General features: G+C 50.0%; 1 protein-coding gene across 3 annotated transcripts; it reads left to right on the top strand.

Annotated features, from left to right (window-relative positions):
• The first annotated feature begins 3,662 nt into the window (after positions 1-3,662).
• On the top strand, positions 3,663-26,556 carry CHRNB1 (cholinergic receptor nicotinic beta 1 subunit). 3 transcript variants are annotated; one of them, XM_053262902.1, is made up of 11 exons: positions 3,663-3,817; positions 4,202-4,341; positions 6,966-7,010; positions 9,224-9,333; positions 13,918-14,026; positions 18,908-19,055; positions 21,131-21,322; positions 21,936-22,087; positions 23,503-23,672; positions 25,269-25,416; positions 26,097-26,556. In XM_053262902.1, the coding sequence occupies exons 1-11, from the start codon at positions 3,766-3,768 to the stop codon at positions 26,235-26,237; spliced, it is 1,407 nt and encodes a 468-aa protein (XP_053118877.1). In that variant the 5' UTR covers positions 3,663-3,765; the 3' UTR covers positions 26,238-26,556. The 3 variants fall into 3 exon arrangements, with proteins under 3 accessions (XP_053118877.1, XP_053118876.1, XP_053118878.1); XM_053262901.1 differs by having other exon boundaries at positions 21,864-22,087; XM_053262903.1 differs by lacking the exon at positions 25,269-25,416 and having other exon boundaries at positions 21,864-22,087; positions 26,097-26,217.
• Positions 26,557-26,601: the final 45 nt, after the last annotated feature.

Below are 26,601 nucleotides of genomic sequence, written 5' to 3'. Positions count from 1 at the left end.
TCTTTAATTCAGGATTCAGACTCGGCACGGTGGGTCTCAATGCAAGCCTCTTCACGGGCCAGCGAAACTGCAGACCCTGCTAATCAGCAGGGACGGGTCAACGTTCAAAACGTTGCAAGGTCCAGTTTTCCGTGATGGCATGTGAAGCTGTGCATTTCGGCGACACCTCTTGAATTTTTGCCAGGGAAACAGCCAGTCCCTGTTGTGATCTCTGGGGAGTTTAAAGTACGCCAGCAAGACTGCAGTGCCAAAGCCGCAATCTTCAGGCAAGGGTTGTGATTTGGAAGGCAACCTTTCGGGCCCAGGACCCCACCAAAATGCAGGTGTGGCGGCTTAAAGCAACCTCCGCTAGCCTTAAATTCAGCAATAAAACCCACAAATGTTAAACTTAACAGTTTTAATCCAAATCCGACTATTTTGAACAGATTGTATTTGTCAAATTTTTACTGTCAGCGAAATTTCAGTCCTTTCTGAAACTATCTCATGTCGCCAGGGTTTTATCCTCCCACTAAGGAACATGACACCCATCACCCACCTCGGCTCCCACCCCCAACCCATGCAGTATACGTCCCACCCTGCAGACACAGGCATAAGTATGCAGCTCAACCATTTCACCTCTGGATAATTTCACTGGAAGTGATTTGCTATCCCAGGCCTTAACCCTCGACCCGTGTGTGTGTGTGTGTGTGTGTATGTATGCACCAGAATAAAGAAACCACTGGAGGTCTCTGGTTGGTGCAAAAGGTCGTGGGTCCAAAATCAAACTTCTTCCTCCCTCCCATTTTCGAGGACTTTGTATTTGAAGACTCTGCTGTACATAACTGTGTTTCCCCCTCCCACTGGACTCCCTGTGCCTCAGCCTAAGAACTGGGAAGAGGCGAAGCTCTGGCCAGTGCCTCTCCCCGCCCCTTGGATAGTAGCTCCCCCCTTCACTCACACACACACCTGTGTGTTGTCCCGTAGCTCTTCCCAAACCTTGAGCCCTCCCACCCAGTTTTTCCTCAGCCGCTCTTCTGCTTCCCACCTTCCTCTCCATTCTCCCATGATCTTCTCTAGAGGTTGCCAGGTGAAAAACTGCAATATCTCAACACTTCCAGGCAGCAAGGGCTCCCAAGTTGCTTGGAGCCACAGATGGTTTGGACTACAACTCCCATCATCCCCAACAGCATCTGGGACCCCAAGCTCCCCGCCCTGCCAAATTCCTGATCCGGGTATGAAATCGACAGCACTCTGCACTGCTGTTTAAACTACAGGCTTCCAACACTTCAAAATGTGGACATCATAGGCCCATCCACATGTTATGTCCAAAACTCATGTGCGTGTGCGGGGTACACAGGTGCAGATCTGTGCACAGGTGCAGTCATTCACATGTTATGCAGAACGCAGGAAGAGAAGTACACTTCCTCTCCGTATCTCACATTTGGAGGGCCTGCACCCAGGTTCACTTTGAACATAAACACAGGCACAGTCAGTCATTCACACAAAAATGTGTACAAGTGAACAGACATCTGTACACTTGTACAGCATAATGTCTGAACTGGGCTTTAGAGGGACAACTTCCCCCAAGTTTCACATTTGCAAGGAAGTAAAGGTTTGAGGTTTGACAACTGCAGGAAGACGCGGGGGGGGGGCTGCCCTCCTCTCCACCCTCCTGCCTTTCCCTTCTACCAGCACAGAAAGCAATAATTGCCGGAACTATCTCTGCCTTTGGCCCTCGGCTCAGCTCCCTGCATGAGAAAATGGCCCTTCTCAGCAATAATAAAGCCCTGTGTCGTGAACCTGGTGCGAAGGGCCAAACTCCTCCCTGCCCCCTGGTCCTGCACTCTGGAAATAAAAAGAGACATTTCTACTACTCTCCCTGCCTCGTCTCTGCAAAGAACACTGCTGTGCATGCATGCAGCAGTGGTGGGTGGGTGGGTTGGTAGCTCCAGCAATCCACTTCCGGGGTTTATTTATACCTCTCAAACCCTTCCCAAAGTGGTTGGTTCAGGAAGCACAAAAAGGGATTGAAAATTGCCCCTTAATTACTCCGTTTCTGTTTCCCATGGAGGGTAGTAATTACTCGTTTCCTTGAATTATTTTTCTCTTGGAAAAGGAGGGACTCTCAGTCTTGGTCCCCAGATGTCCTTGGACTACAACTCCCATCATTCTCAGATGCATTATATTTCAACCCAAGCCATGTTGTTCCCTTGGGGAGCATTACAGGATGGATTAAGGGGCCCTTTGTCTGGCATTGTGCCCAGCTGCATAAAAGAGGGAGAACCCACAGGCAGATGCTCCGAACTGTCCCTGCTGAAGGGAACTATGACGACGACGGCGACAAATATTTATATACCGCTTTTCAACCAAAGTTCTCAAAGCGGGTTACGTAGAAAAAACAAGCGAGACAGTCCCCTGCCCCCAAAGGGCTGACAATCTAGAAGGCAATAAGGTAGACCCCAGTAACAGCCACTGGAGGGATGCTGTGCTGGGGATGGAGAGGGCCAGCTGCTCTCCCCTTGCTTAATATCAAGAGAACCGCTGCTTTGAAAGGCGCCTCTTTGCTCAGCTAGCAAAGTACTGACTGATGAGTAAACGCTCTAGAAGGACCTTCCGCATTGCTGGATCAGGTAGCACGATACTAAGTGCAGTGTGGGATGGCTGATTGACTTCTGCGTCCAGGAGTTTGCGGGGAAGCCATGTCTCCACGGCATGCAGGTACTCTGGTGGTGTGGAAGGTACCCAGGTTAGACCTGCAAAGTGTCTAGATTCAGACTTGATTCCTCTCCCTTGTACAAACAGGGGTTCCACAGGCATCTGCCGTTGTGGCATGCTTGGAGGGTTCGGAGGTTGCAGCCACGTGCAAGAAGTGTTAGTGAGACTCTCCCACGGGCCTCACTTACAACTTTTTGTAAGGTGCTCTCTGGACTCACCAGCAAGAGGCAGCAGGGCTTACATACCTGAAATTACAGACGGATATGATTGCTGACCTATCCGTTATTTATCTCCCTGGCATACAACTATGACTTCAGCCCACGGAGCCTCCATCTTGAGTCTTTAATGATTACCCTTTGGATGTCCTGCTGGTTCTGTTCCAAACATCCACTATAGGTTTTCTCCATTTCTGCCTCCAGCTGCTTTCTTGCTTCCAGTCCCAGAGCCTTGGAAATCCAGCTCCATGTTTTGCACTAAGGAGGCAGAAGGGAAGGCTGTGCTCAGTGGCAGAGGCCCTGCGTTGCGCTCCAAGGTCCTGGGTTCAATCCCAGGCATCTCCAGGTAGGGCTGGGAAAGACCCCTCTCTCAGAGAGGGGCTTTCCCAGCCCTATGTGGAGATGCTGGGGGTCTCTGTCTGGAACCCTGCAAAGACACTGCCAGTCAGAGTAGGCAAGACTGAGCTAGGTGGACCAAGGGTCTGACTCAGGCAGCTCCCTGCATGCACAGAAATGCAGCTGATCTACCTGAGACCTCACGAAATCACTCAAAGAGAGGGAGAAAATACCCCGAGTTCCAACCCCTCGCTGTCCACGCTGGATTTGCAACCAGAGAGGGTTGGGAAACATTCTGTCCTCTGGAACAGGTGCCCAGGCCGGAAATCCCGTAACAGCTGCGAAATGCGGCCAGTAACTCTATATACTTCCCCTAGTGAACGATTGTGCCTATTTCAGCAGCCCACTGAATGGCAGGAATTGGTGCCGAAAGGAAACTGTGTCTGGTCTTGGAGAAGGGGGTGGTGAGGCCGGAGCAGAGGGCAGCAGGCCACGGAGCGTACGGATCAACGAGTGGGCCATGGGTCACTGGGCAATGCTTTGGGGGCTCCTCTGGGCTCTCTCCTCAGTAGGTAAGCACAGACTTTGCATTTGCTCTTGTAGGGCACCCGGGGTAGTGGGGGGGTGTTTGTGTTTGGGGCAGACCCAAAAGTGACTTACCTTATTCCTAAAGCAAAACAGTTTCCTCAGCCTGGTTTTCTGATGCTTGTTTGCTGGGTCCTGCTGTGCATCTTGGGGGTCTGGGGTACATTGTGAATGCTGAGTGGTTTTGCTCAGTAGGGAACTGCATCTATAGTATGTTTGACCAGAAATATATTATTCTGCACGTCAATATGTTTTCTTAAAGGAGAGATTTGGAAATAGCATGACATGGATGGAAGGAAGGAACAAAAGGCAGAGAGAAAGACAGAAGGGAAGAAAGCAATCTCTCTCTCTCTCTCTCTCTCTCTCTCTAGCTGTGAACGCCTCAGAAATCGAAGGCCTCCTGTTGGATAAACTCTTCGAGAATTACACGTCGACGGTCCGTCCAGCCCACAGCATCACTGACAGGGTCCCCGTAAGGATCGGCATGTCTCTCTCACAGCTCATCAGCCTGGTAAGTGATGGCATGGAAGTGGATATGTGGTCTGCGGATGCAGTACCAGGAGTGCCCTGTAGAGGGAAAGGCGTGGCGATGCAGGAGCCAGTGGGAATCCCACCTGTAGGTGGCAGTATAGGTGTTGCCTCTAGGTGGCAGTATAGTTTCTGCTTCCCTTTGGTGAGGTACCGTAATTGCTGGAGATGGTGGGACTCTGGGAGTTGTCACACGCTGCAGCTGGGGATTATGGAAGTCGTAATCCAACAACAGCTGGACAGTCTCAGGTTGGCCACCTGTGTAGTACCCTGAGGCAAATCCAACATAGGAACATGGGGAGCTGCCTTCTGCTGAGTCCGACCCTTGGTCCATCCAGCTTGGGATTGTCTACCCAGACTGGCAGCGGCTTCTCCCAGGCTTCAGGCAGGAGTCCTTTCCCGTTGGAGATGCTGCCAGGGATTGCACCCAGGATCTCCTGCCGCTGCTCCACCACTCAGCTACGGGCCCCATCCTCGGATGCAAAGGGCAGCAGAGCTGAATTGTCCCCCTTAACACGGTTAAGCTCAGACGCACCAACCAATTCCTGAAGGGGTGCAGAGAAGGGAAGGGCGAGCCTGTCGCTTCCCCCATGCAGTGATGAGGTGGGCCAGCTGTCAATGCAGTTTCTCTGGGCTCTCCTCGGCTGAGAGATGGGAATAGTTAATGGCGGAAGCAGCAGCAGCAGCAGCAGCAACACAACAGCTGAAGTTTGTGGCCAGCTATTAATAACCCAGCTATCTGGGGCGGGGGGGGGCACTGGGAGAGAGGCAGACCGCCGGGCAAGGGTCTCGGGTTTAACTTCCCAGCCCTGATGGGGAAAAGCTTGCCTGCCCCACGGCCACTCTGGGGGCCAAAGGGCTTCTGCTCACAACGAACAACAACACATATTGATATACCGGTTTTCAACAGAAGTCTCCAAAGCGGTTTACACAGAGAAATAATAAACAAATAAGATGGCTCCCTGTCCCCAAAGGGCTCACAATCTAAAAAGAAACACAAGATAGACACCAGCAAAAGTCACTGGAGGTCTTGTGCTGGGGACGGATAGGGCCAGTTGCTCTCCCACTGCTCAATAAAGAGAATAGCCACTTTTGAAAGGTGCCTCTTTGCCAAGTTACCAGGGGCTAACAAAGGAGGGACGCGGCCCCCACCCTACTGCTCCCACCCCCAGCGGACGTGCAGTCTGCTTCTTAAAGAACAAGACAGGGCAGCCTGTGTCATCTGTGGCAGAAAGACCATCCAGTGCCTTTTGCTCCAGCGCAGCGGATGTGCCGTGGTCTTGCAGATCAGACTGCTTTCCTTTGTGAAAGGTGGGAGAACTGAGGCCTGGGTTCATCCTTAAGGACAAACACATTGGTTGGCGGGAGATGTCGGATGGAGCAAGGGGAGAGCTTCTTCCACAAAACATGTAACAGATCTGTGGAACTGGCTGCTGCAAGGCGTGGTGATATGGCCATTGCCTCCTATGACTTTAGAAGGACCCTGCTTATTTATATGACCCTGCTAACTGAACAAAAGAGGCATCTTTTATTTATTTAACATATTTTTATACCATCCAAAACTTACATCTCTGGGCGGGTGACAACAAAATAAAAACAGAAAAAGTAAAACATTAGTTAAAACAAAAAGTTTAAAACATTGCAACAATTTAAAATTTTTAAAACAATATTTTAAAACAGCATTAAAACCATTTAAAACACTATTAATCTTATCTTTATTAATCTTAATTAATCTTATCTTTTATAGTGTTGATTCTCTTTATTTGGCAGGGGGAGAGCAACTGACCCTATCCATCTCCCAGCACAGCATCCCTCCTGGGGCTGTTGCTAGTGTCTCTCTTATATTTCTTTTTTAGATGGTGAGCCCTTTAGGACAGGGAGCCATTTTATTTATGTATTTTATATCTATGTAAACCGCTTTGGGGACTTTTGTAGAAAAGCAACATATAATTATCCATCGTATTCATAAGGAGAGTAGTCAAGTGCATGGAAGAAAACAGGGGTGTAGCTGGGGGAGAGGGGGCCCGTGTTCATCCCTCTCTCTGGCGGCCCCTCAGAGTGAGGGAGATAATGAAGAAAATACGGAGGGGTGGAGCTGGATGGTCCTCAGGAGCTGGCGGCCCGTGTTCTTTGAACCCTTTCGCTCAATTATAGCTACGCCCCGGGAAGAAAAGTCTATGAGTAGAAACTAGTTTTGATGGCTGCAGCCCACCTCCTGGTCGGATGCCGACATGCCCCATTCCTGAGCTCCTCAGAGGGAGGGGATTGGTCAGGAGGGGGTTGGTCATTCTGGGAAAGAGGATGCTGGACGAGAGAGTCCTTGGCCTGGTCCTGCACTGCAGGGGTCTTGTGATGCTCTCCTGGGCTCCCAGCCAGAAGCTTCCAGGGCTGGGCGCTGGCCCAGAAGAGCTGGCCCCACAAGACATCTCTCAGGCTGAATGAACTGGGAGTAAGCCCCACTGACTGCAGTGAGAGCTGACTCCTTTGTCAACCCTTGCACTTAAAGCGCCAGCAGACCAGGGTCTGGGTGCAGCAGGGTCAAAGGGCTGCTCTCTGCGGGAATCTTGCAATTGGTGAGTTTTCTTTGAGATGCTTCCTTCTCTTTAGGATGAAAAAAATGAAGAATTGACTACAAAAGTCTACATGGATCTGGTGAGTAAAAGTCACGGCCTTGGCCTGACCCAGCACTCTCGGGCAGTTGTTCTTCACACGATCAGCATGAGGGTAGGAGACGGCTTCGCCCCTAATTCGGGAGCTGATCTTATGGTAGCAAGCCTGACTGGTCCCCTTAGCTAAGCAGGGTCTGCCCTGGCTGCATCTGAAGGGGAGACTTGATGTGTGAGCAGCACTGGAAGAGATTCCCCTCAGGGGACGGAGCTGCTCTGGGAAGATCAGAAGGGTCCAAGTTCCCTCCCTGGCAGCTAGGGACAGAAACGGAGTAGGGCATGCTCATCCTAGCCAGCGGGGACTTAGCAAACCCTCAAGCCTCCGGCCTTGTTTTTAACTCACACAGAGTCAGATTACGGAAGTGCACACAGCTCCTGAGCTAGAGTTGGATATACCCATTCTGGTCATAGGAACCTAGGAAGCGGCCATCTGCTGAGTCAGACCCCTGGTGGTCCAACTAGCTCAGTATTGTCTACCCAGACTGGCAGGGGCTTCTCCAAGGTTGCAGGCAGGAGTCTCTCTCAGGCTCAGCCCTATCTTGGAGACGCCAGGGAGGGAACCTGGGACCTAATCTGCATGCAAAGCAGATGTTCTAGGCAATGTACTAAAATGAATGACAAGGAATGCCCACTGAAAAGCCCTGGTTCCTTCCAAAGGCAATGCATGGAATTTCCGAATGGCCGTTCAGAAATTCAGTGCCTTTCATCGCCATTTGGAAGGAGAAACATAGGAAGCTGCCTTATACAGGTCAGACCCTTGGTCCACCTAGCTCAGTATTGTCTACACAGACTGGCAGCGGCTTCTCCAAGGTTGCAGGCAGGAGTCTCTCTCAGCCTTATCTCGGAGTTGCTGTCAGAGAGGGAACTTGGAACCTTCCATATGCAGATGCTCTTCCCAGAGTGGCCCCATCCCCCGAGGGGAATACCTTACAATGTTGACATGTAGTCTCCCATTCAAATGCAAACCAGGGTAGATCCTGCTTAGCAAAGGGGACAATTCATCCTTGCTGCCACACCAGCAGCTCTCCTCCCAGATCCTATGGACTGCCCTTCTTTCTTGCAAACCCACAGCATGCAGGAGTGGTGGGTGGCTGAAAATTCAGCTGGGTTCAGAAATTCCTTCCTGGCCATTTGTTTTCAAAATGGACCCAGACCAAGTGGGGCATGTTCCGTTTGGGTCCCTTTTATTTCAGAACAAACCCATCATGCATGGGTGGGTGCAAAGGAGTCTGAATGGGCTTCTGTAGTAGATTACAAGCCTTTGTCTCAGAGCAAGATGGCGTGAGGGGAAGAAAAATGCTGAATCATCCCTCCTATGCTTTCCAAACAAAGGCGTCTCTCAAAACTTTCCAATAATCTTTATAGGATCTAGGCTGCCACCACCACCCAGTTATCGACAGAGTTTAAATCCGACCCCCGGCCACCCAGCTTGGGTGGAAATCCCAAGGAAACTCTCCTTTTTCCTACTGGAAAGGTATACAAAAAACCTTCCATGTGCAAACCTGCACGTGGTAAGAAAACTGGCCGTTGCTGAATGTCTGAGGAGTGTTGCACCAGATAAAAAGCCCACTTCCCCTGAGTTAAAAATCCACTAAGAGAGGCTTGCAAAATGTAAAGAACAAAAAGGAAAAAAGCTTTATTCAAAATACGACAGACAGCTCCCGTCTGAGGCTCTCTCAGTTTTTAGTTACAGGTAAAAGGAATACTCATCAGGTTACAAGAATACCTCAAAAAGCACCCTAGATGATGTCAGTGTGGCACACTTTAAAAATCATGGTAACCCAGTTGCAAAGAACATGAATGTAAGAAAATACAAAAGCCCCTTTAAAAAGCTTAGAGTCTTTTGCAATGCCCTAGCTGGATGGGCACGGGCAGAGCTGCTGTAAACGGGACATGGTGATTCCTTATTGACAGGGTGCTTTGCAAAGACAGGTCCCTGCCCCAAGGGACTTACAATCTAGATCATGGCTCTCAGCCTTCGGTCCCCAGATGCTGTCGGACTACAACTCCCATCATCCCCAGCCCAAACGGCCAAAGGCTGGTGGGAGTTGCAGTCCAACACCACTTGGGGGACCAAGCTTGAAAACCCCTGGATTTGTTAAATGAAGGTGGGCCATAAACCTCATGAATATTTGCCATCTCTCTGCCTCTTCCTTCTTGCTTCTTGTGCACACACACTGTTCTCTCCACTGGTACCAGACATGGACGGACTATCGCCTCACCTGGGATCCTACCCACTACCAAGGAATCACCTCCATCCGGATTTTTTCTGAAAACGTCTGGCGCCCGGATATCGTTCTTTTGAACAAGTGAGTGGCTATGCGGAAGTCTAGGGCTGTTAGCAAACAGATGCATCTCATATGGGGGCCGGAGCTGCTGATCACTGGGATCCAGAAACTTGCGGGGGGGGGGCGCAAGGGGGCTATATATAAATAATGTATCTCCCACTCTTCCTCCAAGGAGCCCAGAGCGGTGTACAGGGTGACGGTTATCCTCACAACCACCCTTTGAGGTAGGCTACTCTGAAAGAGAAGTGACTGGCCCAGAGTCACCGATGGAGTTTAATGGCTGAACTCTAACTGCTTTGCCACACTGCCTTTTGGGGGAAGTCACCCCAGGCCCCACACTTGGATGGTCCCATCCAAAGTATGGTTCCGTATTTGAAATAATCAGATCAATTATTCCCATTCAAGGCAGTAAAAGTAGTAAGTAGAAACGTCAACCCAAGCAGGATCAAGAGTTGTTTCAGTATTCTGGATTTCCCCACCCTCTCCCCTGACTGGATCCTTGACTCCAGTGGACAATGGGGGTCCTGTTGTTGGACCTGCACATTTTATCAACGTATTGCTTAAATTTATCTTATGTATATATTTGTTATTTCTCTATGTAAAACTGCTTTGGAAACTTTTGTTGAAAAGCGGTATATAAATATTTTTTGTTCTATTGATTAATACATATTGATGGTCCGAATCAGACATTATGCTGCACCATGTCTGTACACTTGCACACGTATTTGTGTGAATGACTGCACCTGGGTTCATTTTTGAAGTGAACCTGTATACAGGGCCCTCAAATGCAGGATACAGACAGGAATTGTTCTCCTGTGCCTGCTGCATTCAGCATGTGAATGACTGTACCTGTATTCATTGTACTTCCGTCGTACCAGTGTAGAACATAACGTGTGAATGGGCTTATTGATGTCAATATAAATATATTTTAAAAGGTTATATGTGTATGAGTGAAGACTGCCCTTTTTATTCAGGCTTTTGGCCAAGGAGCTGTCTCTGCTCTTTTGAAATGTTTAGCTGTGTTTTGTCCTGTTTTAATTGAGTTTTATTGTTTTATCTTGTTGTTAACCACCCTGGGGTCTTAGAACGAAGAGAGAGAGAGAGAGAAAGCATTTTTTTCAAACTGAGGAGGCAAATCACATTGACACGGAATGCCGTGGCTTACGTACAGCACGGTACGCCGTCCACGGAAGAGGGGTGGGCGCACACACCTTCTGCCCCCGCCAAGCGCTGTGTTCACACTATGGGGTGTGCAATCGCTGCTGCAGCAACACTACTGCTATTTGTGTGCAAGCAACAGACAGCCCCCGGGCTCTCGGCTGGGGCGGAAGGTGTGTGTGTGTGTGTGTGTGTGTGTGTGTGTCCCTCTTCCCAGAGGGTGGGGGGTGCTGTGTTGTACGTTAGCCAGTGCTGGGCATTCTGCCCCCGGTCCTCTCAGAGTCTTCCAAAGGCCCTGCCTGGATCTGGGGTGGAGGCAGCTGGCCATGTTGACCTGCAGCCTCCTCCATGCCAAGCAGAGGGACGGAAGAAACCTGTGGATCAGCATTCCCTCCAACAGGGAATCCCAGACGTTGCTGACTACAACTCCCAGCATCCCCAGCTGTGATGGCCTTTGGCTGGGAATTGTGGGAGTTGTAGTCAGCAACCTCCAGGATCCCCTGGTTGAGGGAACACTGCTGTTGATAGCAGGGATCCCTGGCTGGGGAAAGAACATAGGAACATAGGAAACTGCCATATACTGAGTCAGAGCATTGGTCTATCTATCTCAGTATTGTCTTCACAGACTGGCAGCGGCTTCTACAAGGTTGCAGGCAGGAATCTCTCTCAGCTATTCCCTCACTGAGGGGGGGGGAAGCTCTTTGACCCATCCTGTAACGACAGAAGAGGTCAGAGCAGTTATCTCAGCGGGAAAGAACACTTCAGCCCCGGGGCCTGATGGTCTGACATGGCCTTTCTATAAGATTTACGCAGACCAGCTACTACCAGTTTTAGTAAAATTATTTAATTTTGTCCTAGACAATGGGCGTTTACATAGGTCCTTTGGGGACGGCCTCTTAATTTCCCCCCCCAAGAAAGGTGACACCACTTTACCACAAAACTGGAGACTGATAACCCTCACAAATATCGATTACAGAATCTTTGCTAAAATCTTAAATAATTGGATTGGTGAAAGTGGCCCCTAAATTGGTCCACAGCTTGCAGACAAGCGCTATCTCGGGAAGAAAGATGACAGACACATTGTGTCTGCTGAGAAAACTTTTTTACTCTATACAGAATGAAAGTTGGAAAGGTCACCTCCTCTTATTGGATCAAGTTAAGGCCTTTGACAAAGTGAACCACAATTATCTGTGGACATTGTTGAAAGCTAAAGGTATACCACCCCTATTCGTTATTTGGATACAGCTGCTCTATACGAATGCAAAGGTGACACCACAGATTAATGGATGGAGGGGCGACCTGATCACTTTGCATTTGGGTGTCTGCCAAGGATGCCCACTGAGCCCATTACTTTATGTTTTTGCCCTGGATCCGATCCTGATCAGGATTCGGAGAGAACCCCATCTGCAAGGACTCTCGGTCTCTATCCCTCTGCCCTGCGAGATCTTCCCGGGAGGGAGGAGGAGGGAGAGTGAGGGGATAGCCGAACCACCTGTCCACTCAAAACCGCATACTGAGTTTAGGGTAAAAATTTGTAGCTCATGCCGATGATGTTACATTACTGTTATCGAATGAAAATGAAATCTCTGTAATACTAGACATCTTCTGGGAATATGGCAAGATCTCGGGCTCAGAATTAAATGCTGACAAAAGTGTATTTGTTAAAATGGACCCCGGACACCAGCAACTCTCGTGCCTACCCATCTCTGAATGTAAAAGCGAAGGGGTCCCAGAGTCCAAACTGAAGTGGGTAGATACAGTAAACATTTTGGGGATTGAATATGGGATTAAGGAAAAAGTCTGGGGGGGAAATTGGACAGATTGGGAAGAAAAAGTAATGCTTAAAATCACCATGTGGAAAAAATGGAGCCTTGCCATGTACCAGAAAGCGGTTTACATCCGGACTTACCTGATACCCCCGGTGCATAACCTGGAGGTAGTCTATCCTCCCCCACTCGATCTCCTTCGGAGAGTTGAAAGCCAGATCTTCCGTCTAGTATGGCACACAGCGTCCTTCCCTTTGGCCCGTGCGGTAGCATTTAAGGAGGTTGAGCGGGGAGGCCTAGCCCTACCTGACCTGCAACCCTATTTTGTAACTGAATTCATGTCCTACAATTTTGGAAACTGGATTTTCGTGAATGTCCATAATATGTCCAGCCTCTTGCAAAAAACCTGGGTCTCGCTTTTCGCTCTGCATTGGCGCAAGTCAGCATGGGGCATAGCATGGTGGGGGAAAGGATCTTTCAATGGTAATATCACACAAGTATTAAAAAGAGAACACCCGGACTACTTGAGAGATTTGGTAATGTTATTCACACTTTTAAAATGGAAGGTTGAACCAGATCTATTTAAAGGATCCTCCTCAGTTAAGCAGCTAAGGAAAACAATTTATGGAGAGATTCTAGAAGTGGGTTTCTTAAAACCTGATTTAGAACGTAACGCTACAAACACCACACTTCACAGTACTTGTTGCAACCCTATCAGCTTATCGCTCTCTTTAAGGAGAAAAAAGTCCCTTTGCATTTATGGGAAACAAGGTGGCGCTTATACCATCAAGTACGACCACTTAATGCGGCTAAGCCATGGCTCCCAGAGGACCAGCAAGAGTGCCCTAAAATCACCTGCAAACAGAAAGCTAGTGAGCTAGGCAAAACATTCAGGGAAACCCACTCACATTTCTTAAAAGAGTGTGTGGTAGCCAAAAGAGTGTGGCAGGGAGTAAGCAAGCTGTTAGAGTGGCCTGATCTGGAAAAACAGACTTGGGAAGAACTAACCTCGGGTTTGAGCGATAGAACCTCTTTTCGAGGTCCCAGAAAGAAACCTTCAAGGAAACCGGATGGAACGGGTGCCCTCATACTAGGGAATTGGAATGTTCCCCTCCTCGTAATCAGGTTAGTAAACCTGTATGTCATTTATGCAATGCTCCTGCATAGGAATAGGGAGGGAAGACGCGACCAAGAGGTTCACGCAGATGAGACAGTAAATCTCTTCTGGAAAAGTTTGTATGGTTATGTGCAAAAAGGCAAGAGTATCTCTTCTAAACAGCAATGGGACAAATTGTGGAAATGGATGTCGGACGTAACCCCCCTCCCGATTACCTGATGTGCCTTGAAATCCCCCACCCCCGATTTACAGTACTACCTGCATATACTTCATAACCTTGTGGGTTTCCAAATCCTTGTGTGTAAATCTTTGTAGATATATGATGTACAAACAACCACTTTGTATATAATTGTGTTTTGGCAACGTACTGTATGCTTTGGTAGTTTGTTGGTTCAATAAAAAAAATCTTGTCCTATTAAAAAAAAAATAATAATAATAATCTTGTCCTATCTTGGAGAAATCAGGGAGGAGAGGAGGTGTGGAGGGAGTGAGGATCCTAATACCCCCCCCAAAAACCCCCACACATTAAGGATGTTAATTGCATTTTATGTCTTTCACATTCAGCAATGACGGTACCTTTGATATTGCTTTGGCGGTGAATGTTTTAGTGAGTCACGACGGAATCGTCCAGTGGCAACCACCGGCCATCTACAGGAGCAGCTGCAGTATCCAGGTGAGTTTTGCCTGGCGATGGGCCTGGTTGGCTACTACTAGCCGCTGAAATGTCAGCAAAGCAGGACCCGCTGTAGTGGTTGGCTCTGGAATGAATTCGTCAGGGGGGACCTCTGAGAAACCATCCCATATTTCAGTTGTGTCCACAGACATTGGAATACAAACCCCATCCTCCCCTGCTGCAATAGTCAAAGGCTGTTGTGGCCAGGGATGATGGGAGTTGTAGTCCAACCACATCTGGGGACCTGAAGATTAGGGACCCAGGAGACAGTTGCATGGAGGATGGAGGAGTTAGGGCAACATAGCAGTTACGTAAGGCTGGAGACCTGATGGAGTGAGTCAGGCGACTGGTCTACCTAGCCCTACATGCCTACTCTGACTGGCAGCGACTGACTCCCAGATTTCAGAAAGAGAGTGAGCGAGAGCTCCCGGACACACTGAGGACTGAACTTGGGACTTCCTGTATGCCAAGCAGGCACTCTGCCCCTCAGCCAGGGGCCCTGCCCTAAACATATGGAGCAGGCCTTTGATCTGACTTGCTCAGTATTGCCGGCACTGTAGGCAGGAGCTCAGTCATCCACAGCTGAGGGGGCCCCACCCTAAGAGGGGGGGCTCTGAATGCCCCCCGAATTATACATTTCAAGTTTGACATAATGGGTTGGAAAATAAAGGGGAAAGCGGGGAAAGGCTCAGAAACAGAGGTGATTGTTCTGCTAAGACAGAAATAGACTTATATGGCTAGCCAGGGGGTTCCCCTGGGCTAGACAATTATGTATCATAATGGGTTTATAAATCTGTGGAGAAAGAACTGTATATTTTATTTGAGATTTTGTGAGACAAAGGCTCAGTTCACACTAACACCCATCGTCAGGTTACAAGGGAGGAGAGCTGGTCTTGGGGCAGCCAGCCTGACTTGCCCCCTTAGCTAAGCAGGGTTCACCCTGGCTGCATCTGAATGGGAGACTAGAAGTGTGAGCTCAGCAAGATATTCCCCCCTTAGGGGATGGAGCCGCTCTGGGAAGAGCAGAAGGTTCCTCCCTGGCAGCATCTCCAAGAAAGGGCTGGGAGAGACTCCTGCCTGCAACCTCGGAGAAGCCGCTGCCAGTCTGTGTGGCCAGTACTGAGCTAGATAGATCGATGGTCTGACTCAATATATGGCAGCTTCCTGTGTTCCTAAGCAGCATCCATCTCTTCAGACGAAAGCTGCTGTAACAGTGAGCAGGGCAGCAGACGTGCTGGGGTGGGGCGTCTGACCTGTTTTATCATGCAATCAGGTCTTCTAAGGTTTGCACAGCTTGAAATACAGAAAGCTGCCATTTACTGAGTCGAACCATCTAGCTCAGCAGCACTGTTTACAGGTCGGCTCAACTTTGGCCGCGCAGATGTTTTCGGACTACAACTCCCATAATCCCCAGCCACAGTGGCCAATAGCTAAGGATTATGGGAGTCATAAGCCAACTTCTGCAGGACAACCAAAGTGGAGCAGGCCTGGTCTGCACAGACGGGCAGCGGCTTCTCCAAGGCTGCAGGCAGGAATCTCTCTCAGCCCTCTCTTGGAGATGATGCCAGGGAGGGAACTTGGGACCTTCTGCTCTTCCCAGAGCGGCCCCATCCCCTGAGGGGAATCTCTTCCAGTGCTCACACATGGAGTCTCTCATCCTAATGCAAAGCATTAGGATAGGGCAGGCAGGGCACGTGCTCCGGGCGCCACTTGAAGGGGGCGCCATTTTTAAAAATTAAAAAATGGCTGCGGAAAACAAAATAGCCACCGCGCATGCTGGCTTCTGTGATGCCCTAGTCCATGCCAGGCCTTGCAGAAGCCAGTTGAGCATGCACGGTGGCCATTTTGTTTTCAGCGGCCATTTTTTTAAAAAAAATTAATGGCCACCGCACATGCTCAAATGGTCCCTGCAAGGCTCTAGAGGCCAGCGAGGGGGGGGGAACCTTTGCAGACACCCCCCCAAGGCCTTTAGGAAGCCCCCCGAAGGGGCTACAGGTGTATGTGTGTATGTGTATGTGTGTGTGTGTGTGTATATATATCTATATATCTATATCTATATCTGTGTGTGTGTGTGTGTGTGTGTGTGTGTGTGTGTGTGTCACTGTACACATATTCAGTTTGGCACTATGTACAGAGAATCAGGGTTTGTGAATACTGAGCTGAAGCTTATGAGCTAGGATTGTATTCATTTGCTCTTACTTTGCTTCTTGTGATAAGTTTTAATAATATGGCTATTAATGGTGAGTTTGTCTTTGAATCAGTGTGAAATTCTTAGTATTAAGGCCCAGTCGGAGTTTCTTGCTCTCTTTCTCTCATTTTGACTGTCTTTCTGAAGTACTAGAATAAACTCCAAGCAGTGACACAGTTTACTCTGCATATCCTTTAATTATTTTCAGAGTATCTGGGAAAAGTCAAATTCTACATTTATTTTTAAAACTTATGTAATAGTGATGCTTCAATGCATAGTAGAGAATTAGACAAGCACTTCTGTTTAGTTTTCCAAGTACACCTCCACATAGTCTTTGGGTATTTCATGAGCCCCAGCATACTGAAATGTTTAGTTTTCCAGCATTTTTTGGTCTGGCTACGTCCACTGCTAAATAGTTTTTGATATTTTAAAATATTAATGAGCTTGACTTATATTTTTCAGCTGATATTATAGTAAAGTTATCTGAAAGATGGGTGTAAGATGTTTGGACAGGGGGCACAATTTCAGTGCTTGCCCTAGGCGCTATTTTCCCTAGATACGCCTCTGGCAGGGTGGGCCCTGCTTAGCAAAGGGGGCAATTCACACTTGCTACCACCAGACCAGCTCTCTTCCCCAAATCTCCATCCATTCAGTCCAGCCTTGGGTATGGCTGATAATCTGGCTGATCATTTATCACTTTAAAAGCTTCTGACTGCTAATGAAGTCTTCCAAATGACCTCTATCTCCTCCTCCTGTGCGGAAGACAAATGGGCTATCATGGGAGCACGCAGCCGAGCTCGTTTGGGCGGGGATCTGGCCGGCCACTCGCTACTCCCACATCTGCAATGGAGGGTCCACTGTGGCCAAGCACAGCCTGGTACAAAATCCCTGGACATCCTTCTCTAACAAGGCAGGAATCCTCCTGTCAGCACCCCTTCGTTCCCAGGTGGTGTTGGAATACAGCTCCCATCATCCCCAGCCTTGTGGCAGGGGATGATGGTAGTCCAGCAACATCTGGGGACCCCAGCCTGAGAACCCTGGCCATAAATGCCCTGGGCCATTTTTGGAAGGGTGGAATAGAAATAGAATAAATAATATAAATAATATAAACAAATAATATAAATAAATAAATAAAGGTTCTCTAAATATATAGCTCAGAAGAGAGATGCCCAGATTAATCGCAGACTTGGCAGTTCAGGGTCTCCCTCCTCGGGCCCTGTCTGTAACCATCACGTACTACAGTGTAGTCCTCTGCAAAAGGTACCTCTGAAAGAACTGTTTGTTAGATTTTAGTCCTCTACAATAAACTGCTTATTGATTTTAGTCCTCTACAAAAGGTACCAGCATTTGGACACAACTTCTGATGAAGAGCATCAATGCGTTTGAAAACAGAAGTGGTGGGAAGGGATGCCACGCGTGCGCCCGGAGTGGCCCCCCTGAGGCTCCCCAGCTGCTGTTGGACTACAATTCCCATCATCCTCAGCTGCAGATGGGAGTTGTAGTCCAATAGCAGCAAAAAGGCCTCTGCACGACCACCCCTGCCATAAATGGACGGGAGGCAGAGGCGTATCTAGGGAAAATAGCACTTAGGGCAAGCACTGAAATTGCGCCCCCTGTCCAAACATCTGACACCCATCTTTCAGATAACTTTACTATAATATCAGCTGAAAAATATAAGTCAAGCTCATTAATCTTTTAAAATTTCAAAAACTGTTTAGCAGTGGACGTAGCCAGACCAAAAAATGCTGGAAAACTAAACATTTCAGTATGCTGGGGCTCATGAAATACCCAAAGACTATGTGGAGGTATACTTGGAAAACTAAACAGAAGTGCTTGTCTAATTCTCTACTATGCATTGAAGCATCACTATTACATAAGTTTTAAAAATAAATGTAGAATTTGACTTTTCCCAGATACTCTGAAAATAATTAAAGGATATGCAGAGTAAACTGTGTCACTGCTTGGAGTTTATTCTAGTATTCCAGAAAGACAGTTAAATTGAGAGAAAGAGAGCAAGAAACTCCCAGTGGGCCTTAATACTAAGAATTTCACACTGATTCAAAGACAAACTCACCATTAATAACCATATTTTTAAGTCACCACATTTAACTCACTTATCATAAGCAAAGTAAGAGCAAATGAATACAATCCTAGCTCATAAGCTTCAGCTCAGTATTCACAAGCCCTGATTCTCTGTACATAGTGCCAAACTGAATATGTGTACAGTGACTTATATTATATTAAATTATTATTTTTTACCTGTAGCCCCTTTGGGGCGCTTCCTATAGGCTGGGGGGGTGTCTGCAAAGGTTACCCCTCCCACTGTTGGCCTCTAGGGCCTCGCAGAGACCATTTGAGCATGTGCAGTGGCCATTTTTTAAAATAATTGTGGGTTTTTTAATGGCCACTGAAAACAAAATGGCCACCGTGCATGCTCAAATGGCCTCTGCGAGGCCTGGCATGTCCTAGGGCCTCACAGAGGCCATTTGAGCATGTGCAGTGGCCATTTTGTTTTTGGTGGCTATTTTTTTTTTTAAAAATTAATTTTAAGAATATGTGCCCCCCTTCAAGTGGCGCCCAGGGCACGTGCCCTGCCTGCCCCACCATAGATACGCCCCTGATGGGAGGCGCTGTGTGGCCAGAGGCTCTGCTCCCTGAACTCTCTTCTCTCCCTCCCTCTCTCCCTCTTGCAGGTCACCTACTTCCCCTTTGACTGGCAGAACTGCACGATGGTCTTCCGCTCGTACACTTACGACTCCTCTGAGGTCAACCTTCTGCACCCACTCAAAGAGGACGGGGAGGAGCTGAAGGAAATCGTCATACACGAGAGCACATTTATCGGTGAGAAATGGCCAGAAGGGGCATGGCAAGGGGACCTGGGCTTGCATATCTCTCTCTCAATCTCTCTCACACACACACACACACGGCCAGCTGTGGACGCCTCTCTCGTTTCCTCTCGCAGGGGTGGGCATAATGGATTTGTACCAACACAGGAAGCTGCCATATACTGAGTCAGACCCTTGGTCCATCTAGCTCAGGATTGTGTGCACTGTCTGGCAGCAGCTCTCCAAGGTTTCAGGCAGGAGTCTTTCACAGCCCAATCTTGGAGATGCTGCCAGGGAGGGAACCTGGGACCTTCAGATGCTCTTCCACTGCGCTATAGCCCCAACCCTTAAGGGGAATATCTTACTGTGTTCACATGTAGTCTCCCATCCAAATGCAAGCCAAGGCAGGCCCTGCTTAGCAAAGGGAGCAATCCATGCTCACTGCCACAAGACCAGCTCTCCTCCAGCATTCCCTCTAGCAGGGAATTCCAGATGTTGTTGACTACAACGCCCAGAATCCACAGCTGTGATGACCTTTGGCTGGGAATTATGGGAGTTGTAGTCAGCAACATCTGGAATTCCGTTAGAGGGGACACTGCTCTCCTCCGCTACTGAGGTTCACATAGACTTAGTGCCAGGACTTTTCTCCCATCGTCAAGAAGAGGGGGCCTTAGCAAAGTCCTGGGGCCTTCCTCATTCTCATTCGCCCCCCCTCCTTTTCTCCAGTCTCTGCATACATGTAGTATTTAACCCGGGGTCTTTGGACCCCATGACACCTTCCATCTCTCACACCCACACAGGAAACATGAGGCTTGGGAACCTCCCAGCTTCTGCTTCTCCCTGTTCTCAACCTTGAGCGAGCCAGCATGGTGTGGTGGTTAGAGTGCTGGACTAGGACCGGGGAGATCCGGGTTCAAATCCCCGTTCAGCCATGAGACTTGCTGGGTGACTCTGGGCCAGTCACTTCTCTCTCAGCCTAGCCTACTTCACAGGGTTATTGAGAGGAGAAACCTAAGTATGTAGTACACTGCTCTGGGCTCCTTGGAGGAAGAGCGGGATATAAAATGTTAAAAAACAAACAAACCCCAAACTTTCTTTCCCAATACACCCAACAAACAAAATGGCAGCCAAGATGGAGACCTCACGTACGTCCTGCTAGGGCCAGGCTGCACAACCTCAACCCAGAGGAGAGCCAGAGGCACTTTTACCCCTGGACTTACCCGCTCTAGAGACCGAGGGGGTAGTGGAGAAAGAAATACGTGGGATGGGAAGATGTCCAGTGGTGTGTTGAAATGTTTCTGCTAATGCATATTTGCAGAAATAGTTCCCCATTTTTATGCTTGCATTCTTGCGAGTTCAGTTGCTGTTTGTGCCCTCCAGAACCCACATGTGTCAGAGGGGAGGGAGGAAGGGGGGGACTCCAAAGGCCTTTAGGTTCAGGCTCCCAAATGACCTAGGTGCACCTCTGCCTCCAGCTGCTGTTGGACTATAGCTCCCATCACCCCCAGCCAATAACTAGGGATGATGGAATTTGTAGTCCCTCCCTCCTTAGGAGGCAAGGCTACAGCATCGGGGGCTCTTTCATTTGGAAAGGAGGCGACTGAGGGGAGACATGATTGAGCTGTATAAAATGATGCATGGTGTGGAGAGAGTGGACAGAGAGAACTTTTTCTGCCTCTCTCACAACTCTAGAACCCGGGGTCATCCCATGAAACTGAAGGCTGGGAATTTTAGGACCGGCAGAAGGAAATACTTTTTCCACACAGTGCATCATTAACCTGTGGAATTCTCTGCCCCAGGGTTTGGATGGCCCCAACCTGGATGGCTTTAAAAGGGGCTTAGACATATTCATGGAAGACAGGTCTATCCATGGCTACTAATCTACAGGCCACCTCTGAATCCCAGTTGCAGGGGAGCAACATCAGCAGGAGAGAGGGCTTGCCCTCACCCCCTGCCTGTGGGCTTCTCAGAGGCAGCTGGTGGGCCACTGTGTGGAACAGGAGGCTGGACTGGATGGCCCTCCTTGGGCCTGATCCAGCAGGGCTGTTCTCATGTTCACGGCTGGCCCATGGTGCTTCCGTCCTTCTGCAGACAATGGACAGTGGGAAATCCAGCACAAGCCATCCCGCAAAAATACCATCCCCGGAGACCCGCTGTACGAGGACATCACTTTCTACCTCATCATCCGTCGCAAGCCCCTTTTCTACCTCATCAACGTCATCATCCCTTGCATCCTGATCACAATCTTGGCCATCTTCGTCTTCTACCTCCCACCGGATGCCGGTAAGTTCCTCAAACCAAAAACTCAGCTGTTCCAGCTTGCCAAAAACTTGGGTTTTTTTCCTGTATTCTCTTCCAACAGGGGTTCTCAGCTTTGAGTCCCCAAAGGTTGTTGGAATACAACTGCCATCATCCCTATATGAAGAAAGGAAGCTGCCTTCTACCAAGTCAGTCCCATGATCCATCTAGCTCAGTTTTGTCTACCCAGACTGGCAGCAGCTTCTCCAAGGCTGCAGGCAGGGATCTCTCTCTGCCCTATCTTGGAGATGCTGCCAGGACGGGAACTTGGAACCTTCTGCTCTTCCCAGAGCGGCTCCATCATCCCCTGAGGGGAATCTCTTCCAGTGCTCACACTTCTAGTCTCCCATTCAGATGCAACCAGGGTGGACCCTGCTTAGCTAAGGGGGCAAGTCAGGCTGGCTACCACCAGACCAGCTCTCCCCGTTGTGTCTGGGGATGATGGGAGTTGGAGTCCAAGAAGCTCTGGGGACCCACGGCTGAGAACCCCCTGCCTGACAGTCTTCCCGATTGCCACCCCACATAGGAGAAAAAATGACCCTCTCCATCTTTGCGCTGCTCACCCTGACCGTTTTCCTGCTCCTGCTGGCCGACAAAGTGCCAGAGACGTCCCTGGCCGTGCCCATCATCGTCAAGTACCTCATGTTCACCATGATCCTGGTGACCTTCTCAGTCATCCTCAGCGTGGTGGACCTCAACCTCCACCACCGCTCCCCCAACACCCATGAGATGCCCTTCTGGGTGAGGCAGGTATGGCTTGGCTCTCTGGGATGGGTTGGGGCCGCAGGAAAGGGAATGGGGTGGGCGTGGGGAGAGGTCTATAAATGGCTCTGATGGAACTTCCAAGTTCAGAGGCAGTATACCTCTGAAGACGAGGCTGCTGGACTAGAGGGGCCTTTGGTCTCATCCAGCAGGGCTTTTCTTGTTTTTATGGGATCCTGATCCACCATGGGTCTTCAGAAGTGACATAGGAAGATAGGAAGCTGCCATATACTGAGTCAGATCATCGGTCCATCTAGCTCAGTATTGTCTTCACAGACTGGCAGCGGCTTCTCCCAGGTTGCAGTCAGGAGTCTCTCTCAGCCCTGTCTTGGAGATGCTGCCAGGGAGGGAACTTGGAACCTAGATGCTCTTCCCAGAGTGGCTCCATCCCCTGAGGGGAAGATCTTACAGTGCTGCTCACACTTCTAGTCTCCCATTCAAATGCAACCAGGGTTAGCTAAGGGGACACATCATGCTGGCTACCACAAGACCAGCTCTCTTCTCCTCAAGCCCAAGGAAGCCCATTTAGTCCAGCACCCTGTTTCACACAGTGGCCCCCCAGATGCCTCTGAGAAGCTCACAGGCAGGGGGTGAGGGCATGCCCTCTCTCCTGCTGCTGTTGCTCCCCTGCAACTGGAATTCAGAGGCATCCTGCCTCTGAGGCTGGAGGTGGCCTATAGCCACCAGACTAGTAGCCATTATTGGACCTATCCTCTCCATGAATTTGTCTAAACCCTTCTTCAAGCCATCCAAGCTACTGGTCCCCAGATGTTGGTGGACTACAGCTCCCATCATCCCCATCTCCAGTGGTCTTTGGCTGGGGGTGATGGGAGCTGTAGTCCAACAATATCTGAGGACCCATGGTTGGGAGTCCCCCAGTCCACATCGTGCTTTCTGTTTTCTCCCTTCTCACATGGTAAGACGTTCAAGGCAACGATTGTGAAACCAGGTCCCATCTACACAACAAATGGAAGCCAGTTTGACTCTGCCACAATTGCCATGTCTGGTCCCGCCCTGCCCCCAAAGAAAAAACTTGAGAGCTGAGATTTCATACTAGCACTGAGAGCCACCTGTTGGGGTTTCAAGCCTTTGAAACAGATTTTAAACTGGTTTACGTGTGCAGTGTAGACATGGTGCCACTGCCTCCCACTGAACTTGCCCAAACCATGGAGCTCATTATCAGGGGGGTCTTGCTTCGTCCTCCTCTGCTGATGGAGGGGCAGCGGGGCCTTTTTTGTGGTGGCACTGAAACTCTTGGATGCGTGGCTCCACCTTTCCTGGTCCATCGAGTTATTTTAACTCTCCGGATTCAAGGCAATGCTAAGAATGGCCTCCAGCCACCCTTCAGAAATGTAGAATGTAGGAAAGCATCCTAAAGCTGTATTCTCTCCCTCCTTCTCTAGATTTTTATCCACAAGCTCCCCCGATATCTTGGCCTGCGGCGCCCAAAGGTGGAACCCGCCCTCAACCCCCCGCCCCCCAAGCAGGAGGTCACCGTGAAAAACAACCGCCGCACGGACGAATATTTTATCCGGGCCCCCACCTACGACTTCCTCTTTCCCAAGCCTAACAGGTGAGGTCCTGAGCCAGCAGGGGGGCACTTGGGCACGGGGGGGGGGGAGAAAGGAGCAGGGGCAGAAGAAAGTGCCCCCACCCCGTGCCAAGAAACAGCAAGAAATGCGTGGAAAGGGAGGCCAGTATTCCCCTATCTGAGCCAAGAGACACCTTCTTTAGTGAGCAGGGGGGAAGCAACTGGCCCTCTCCATCCCCAGCACAACATCCCGCCAGTGGCTGTTGCTGGGGTCTGTCTTGTGTTTCTTTTTTAGACTGCGAGCCCTTGTGTGTGTGGGGGGGGTGCATACGAGGCTCGGCTGCCTGTTTCTCCCATCTCGCCCCACTCCCATTAACGAGATCTGCACTGCCTGCATAGGAACTTAGGAAGCTGCCATAGACTGAGTCAGACCCTTGGTCCAGCTAGCTCAGTATTGTCTGCACAGACTGGCAGCAGCGGCCCTTCCAAGGTTGCAGGCAGGAATCTCTCTCAGCCCTCTCTTGGAGATGCTGCCAGGGAGGGGACTTGGAACCTTCTGCATGCAAGCGTGTAGAGGCTCTTGCCAGAGCGGCTCCATCCCTGCTGAGGGGAATCTCTGACAGTGCTGCTCACACTTCTGTTGGAAATTCTCTGTGGTGAGAGAATCCCTTTCTCAATATAGCAGAGTGCACAGAGGCACAACACAGCGGTAGTTTAGTTAGGCATGCGTGTATCCTGAGAGTAAAGTAACTTGGAGCCAATTCATAGTTTCAAATCAATATAAAAGGCATTTATTAAGGAACTCCATTCTAGATAGGAAAGTGAGGAGTTAGGATCTCTAATCTATCTATCTAGCTAGAAGCAGATGGATTCTGCATCCTCTCTGCACATTTGGTGCAGGGAGAGGAACTTGCCATGTTGCAAGGTAGGCGGGCAGGTGGGGGGGGGGGAGGAAATTGAATCCCCTGAGATTAGCAATCTACATTTCAAAGGAATAGCATCAGAGCAGTGGAGAAGTGATGACAAATGTCTTGACCCTCTAGCCCTCTGACTTACTAGTCTGTCCTCCACGGTCTGAGACAAGAGACCGCGCAAAGTCCTTTATCTTTCCAACAACTTCTAGTCTCCCCTCCATATGGGACCAGAGCCAACCCTGCTTAGCTCAGGGGACAAGTCAGGCTGGCTGCCACCAGACCAGCTCTCCTCCCTGCCACTCCTCAGGCTGACGGATGACTGGCCTGTGGGCAGCAGCAGGGGGGGCTCTCCTTAACACAGGGTAGGATGGGAGAAACAGAGGCACTCACACTGCCGGGGAACCAGAGATGGCTGCGCCTCCTATGGCCTCACCCCACCCACCCCGGCTCGTCAGAACCGGCCACTGCTGGCGGAGGCTTCCCTAGCCTGCAGGGGGGAAGAGGCTGCCCCTAGCAGGGAAGCCCACCCTCATCAGATAGTTTTGAATGTTGTCTTTTTAAAATATATTTGGGGCTCTGGACATTTGCATGGGGTGGAGACCCCATCGAAAGGAATGGGAGCTGGAGCTCCGTTTGCCTTGGGCGCCCCCTGGTGGTGGAGAGCTTCTGCTCGGCCTCCGCAAAGGGGTGCTTGTTAAATTGGTGGTGGCTTCGCCCTTGCAAGGTTTCAACCGGAGGCCTTCAGCCTGGACATGAAGAAATTCATTGAGGGCCCCAGCCACTGCCTTGCCCTCCCACCAGACCTGAAGTCAGCGATCAACGCCATCACGTACATTGCCGAGCAACTGCAGGAACAGGATGACTACAGTGCAGTGAGTTGGGGGGGGGGCATAGGGGGGCTGCCACCCTGCCCGTCACACCCCCAGACGGTGGGAGCGGGAAAAGGGTCTCCCGCAGGAGCGGCCTTTTCCTCCAGGCAGTGGGTCTGGGGGCAGTGCTCAGTGAGAGAGACCTTGGGACACTGCAAGCGGTCTTCTGCCGCGTCAGACCCTGGGTCCATCTAGCTCAGGATTGTCTTCACAGACTGGCAGCGGCTTCTCCAAGGTTGCAGGCAGGAATCTCTCTCAGCCCTATCTCGTTGGAGATGCTGCCAGGGAGGGCACTGGGAACCTAGATGCTCTTCCCAGAGCGGCTCCATCCCCTGAGGGGAACAGCTTACACTGCAGATATGTGGTATCCATATGCAAATGCAAACCAGGGCAGACCCTGCTTAGCAAAAGGGACAAGCCATGCTTGCTACCACTAGACCAGCTTCCCTCCCTGCAGACCAGACAGACCATGGGGTGTGACTCCCTGGGCCATGCTCTGGTGCAGGAGAACTTCCCATCAGAATCCCACCCTATCTCGATGAGCGCAAAGTGGTCTAGGGGTGCCACTTGAACCTCCAGCGCCACTCAGGGGCATCCCAAGGGGTACGAGCCCCCTTCCCTGGGTCTCTGGGTCTCTTCCTGGCCTCTCTCATCCGTGTCTGCTTCTGTCTTCCCTCTCCCAGCTGAAAGAAGACTGGGAATATGTGGCTATCGTAGTGGACCGCCTCTTCTTTTGGATCTTCATCATTTTCACCACGATCGGCACCCTCAGCATCTTCCTGGATGCCAGCTTCCATCTACCCCCTGAGCATCCCTTCCCGTGAGCCCTCTCTTCCTCCGCCCTGAAGGATTCTGTCTCTTGCTTTGGCATCAAAGACCCGCCAACGGAGCCACGAGGCCGGGAGCTTTCCCAGACAACATGCATTTGGTTTACTGGGAGGCTTTACTGCGAGTTCCAAGTTGCCCCAAAAAACCGACGCAAAAAGTGGTTGGTTTTTTTACCCCATTTATACATCAGGCTACACTCTAACACGCAGTGAAAAACCCAAATTGTATGTGATGTGCTCCCCAACAACTCACAGGGACTTTGGGGTAAATTTGGCCAACACATGAATGCACACCTCCATTCCAGAGGAGACGCGAATTAAATGTGGAAAACTTCCTGGAGAATTTGGTTGTGTCCACCCA

The sequence above is a fragment of the Hemicordylus capensis genome, chromosome 6 (assembly GCF_027244095.1).
Source record: "Hemicordylus capensis ecotype Gifberg chromosome 6, rHemCap1.1.pri, whole genome shotgun sequence".
In the NCBI taxonomy this organism is placed as follows: domain Eukaryota; kingdom Metazoa; phylum Chordata; class Lepidosauria; order Squamata; family Cordylidae; genus Hemicordylus; species Hemicordylus capensis.
This window is presented reverse-complemented; position numbering and strand designations above follow the sequence as displayed.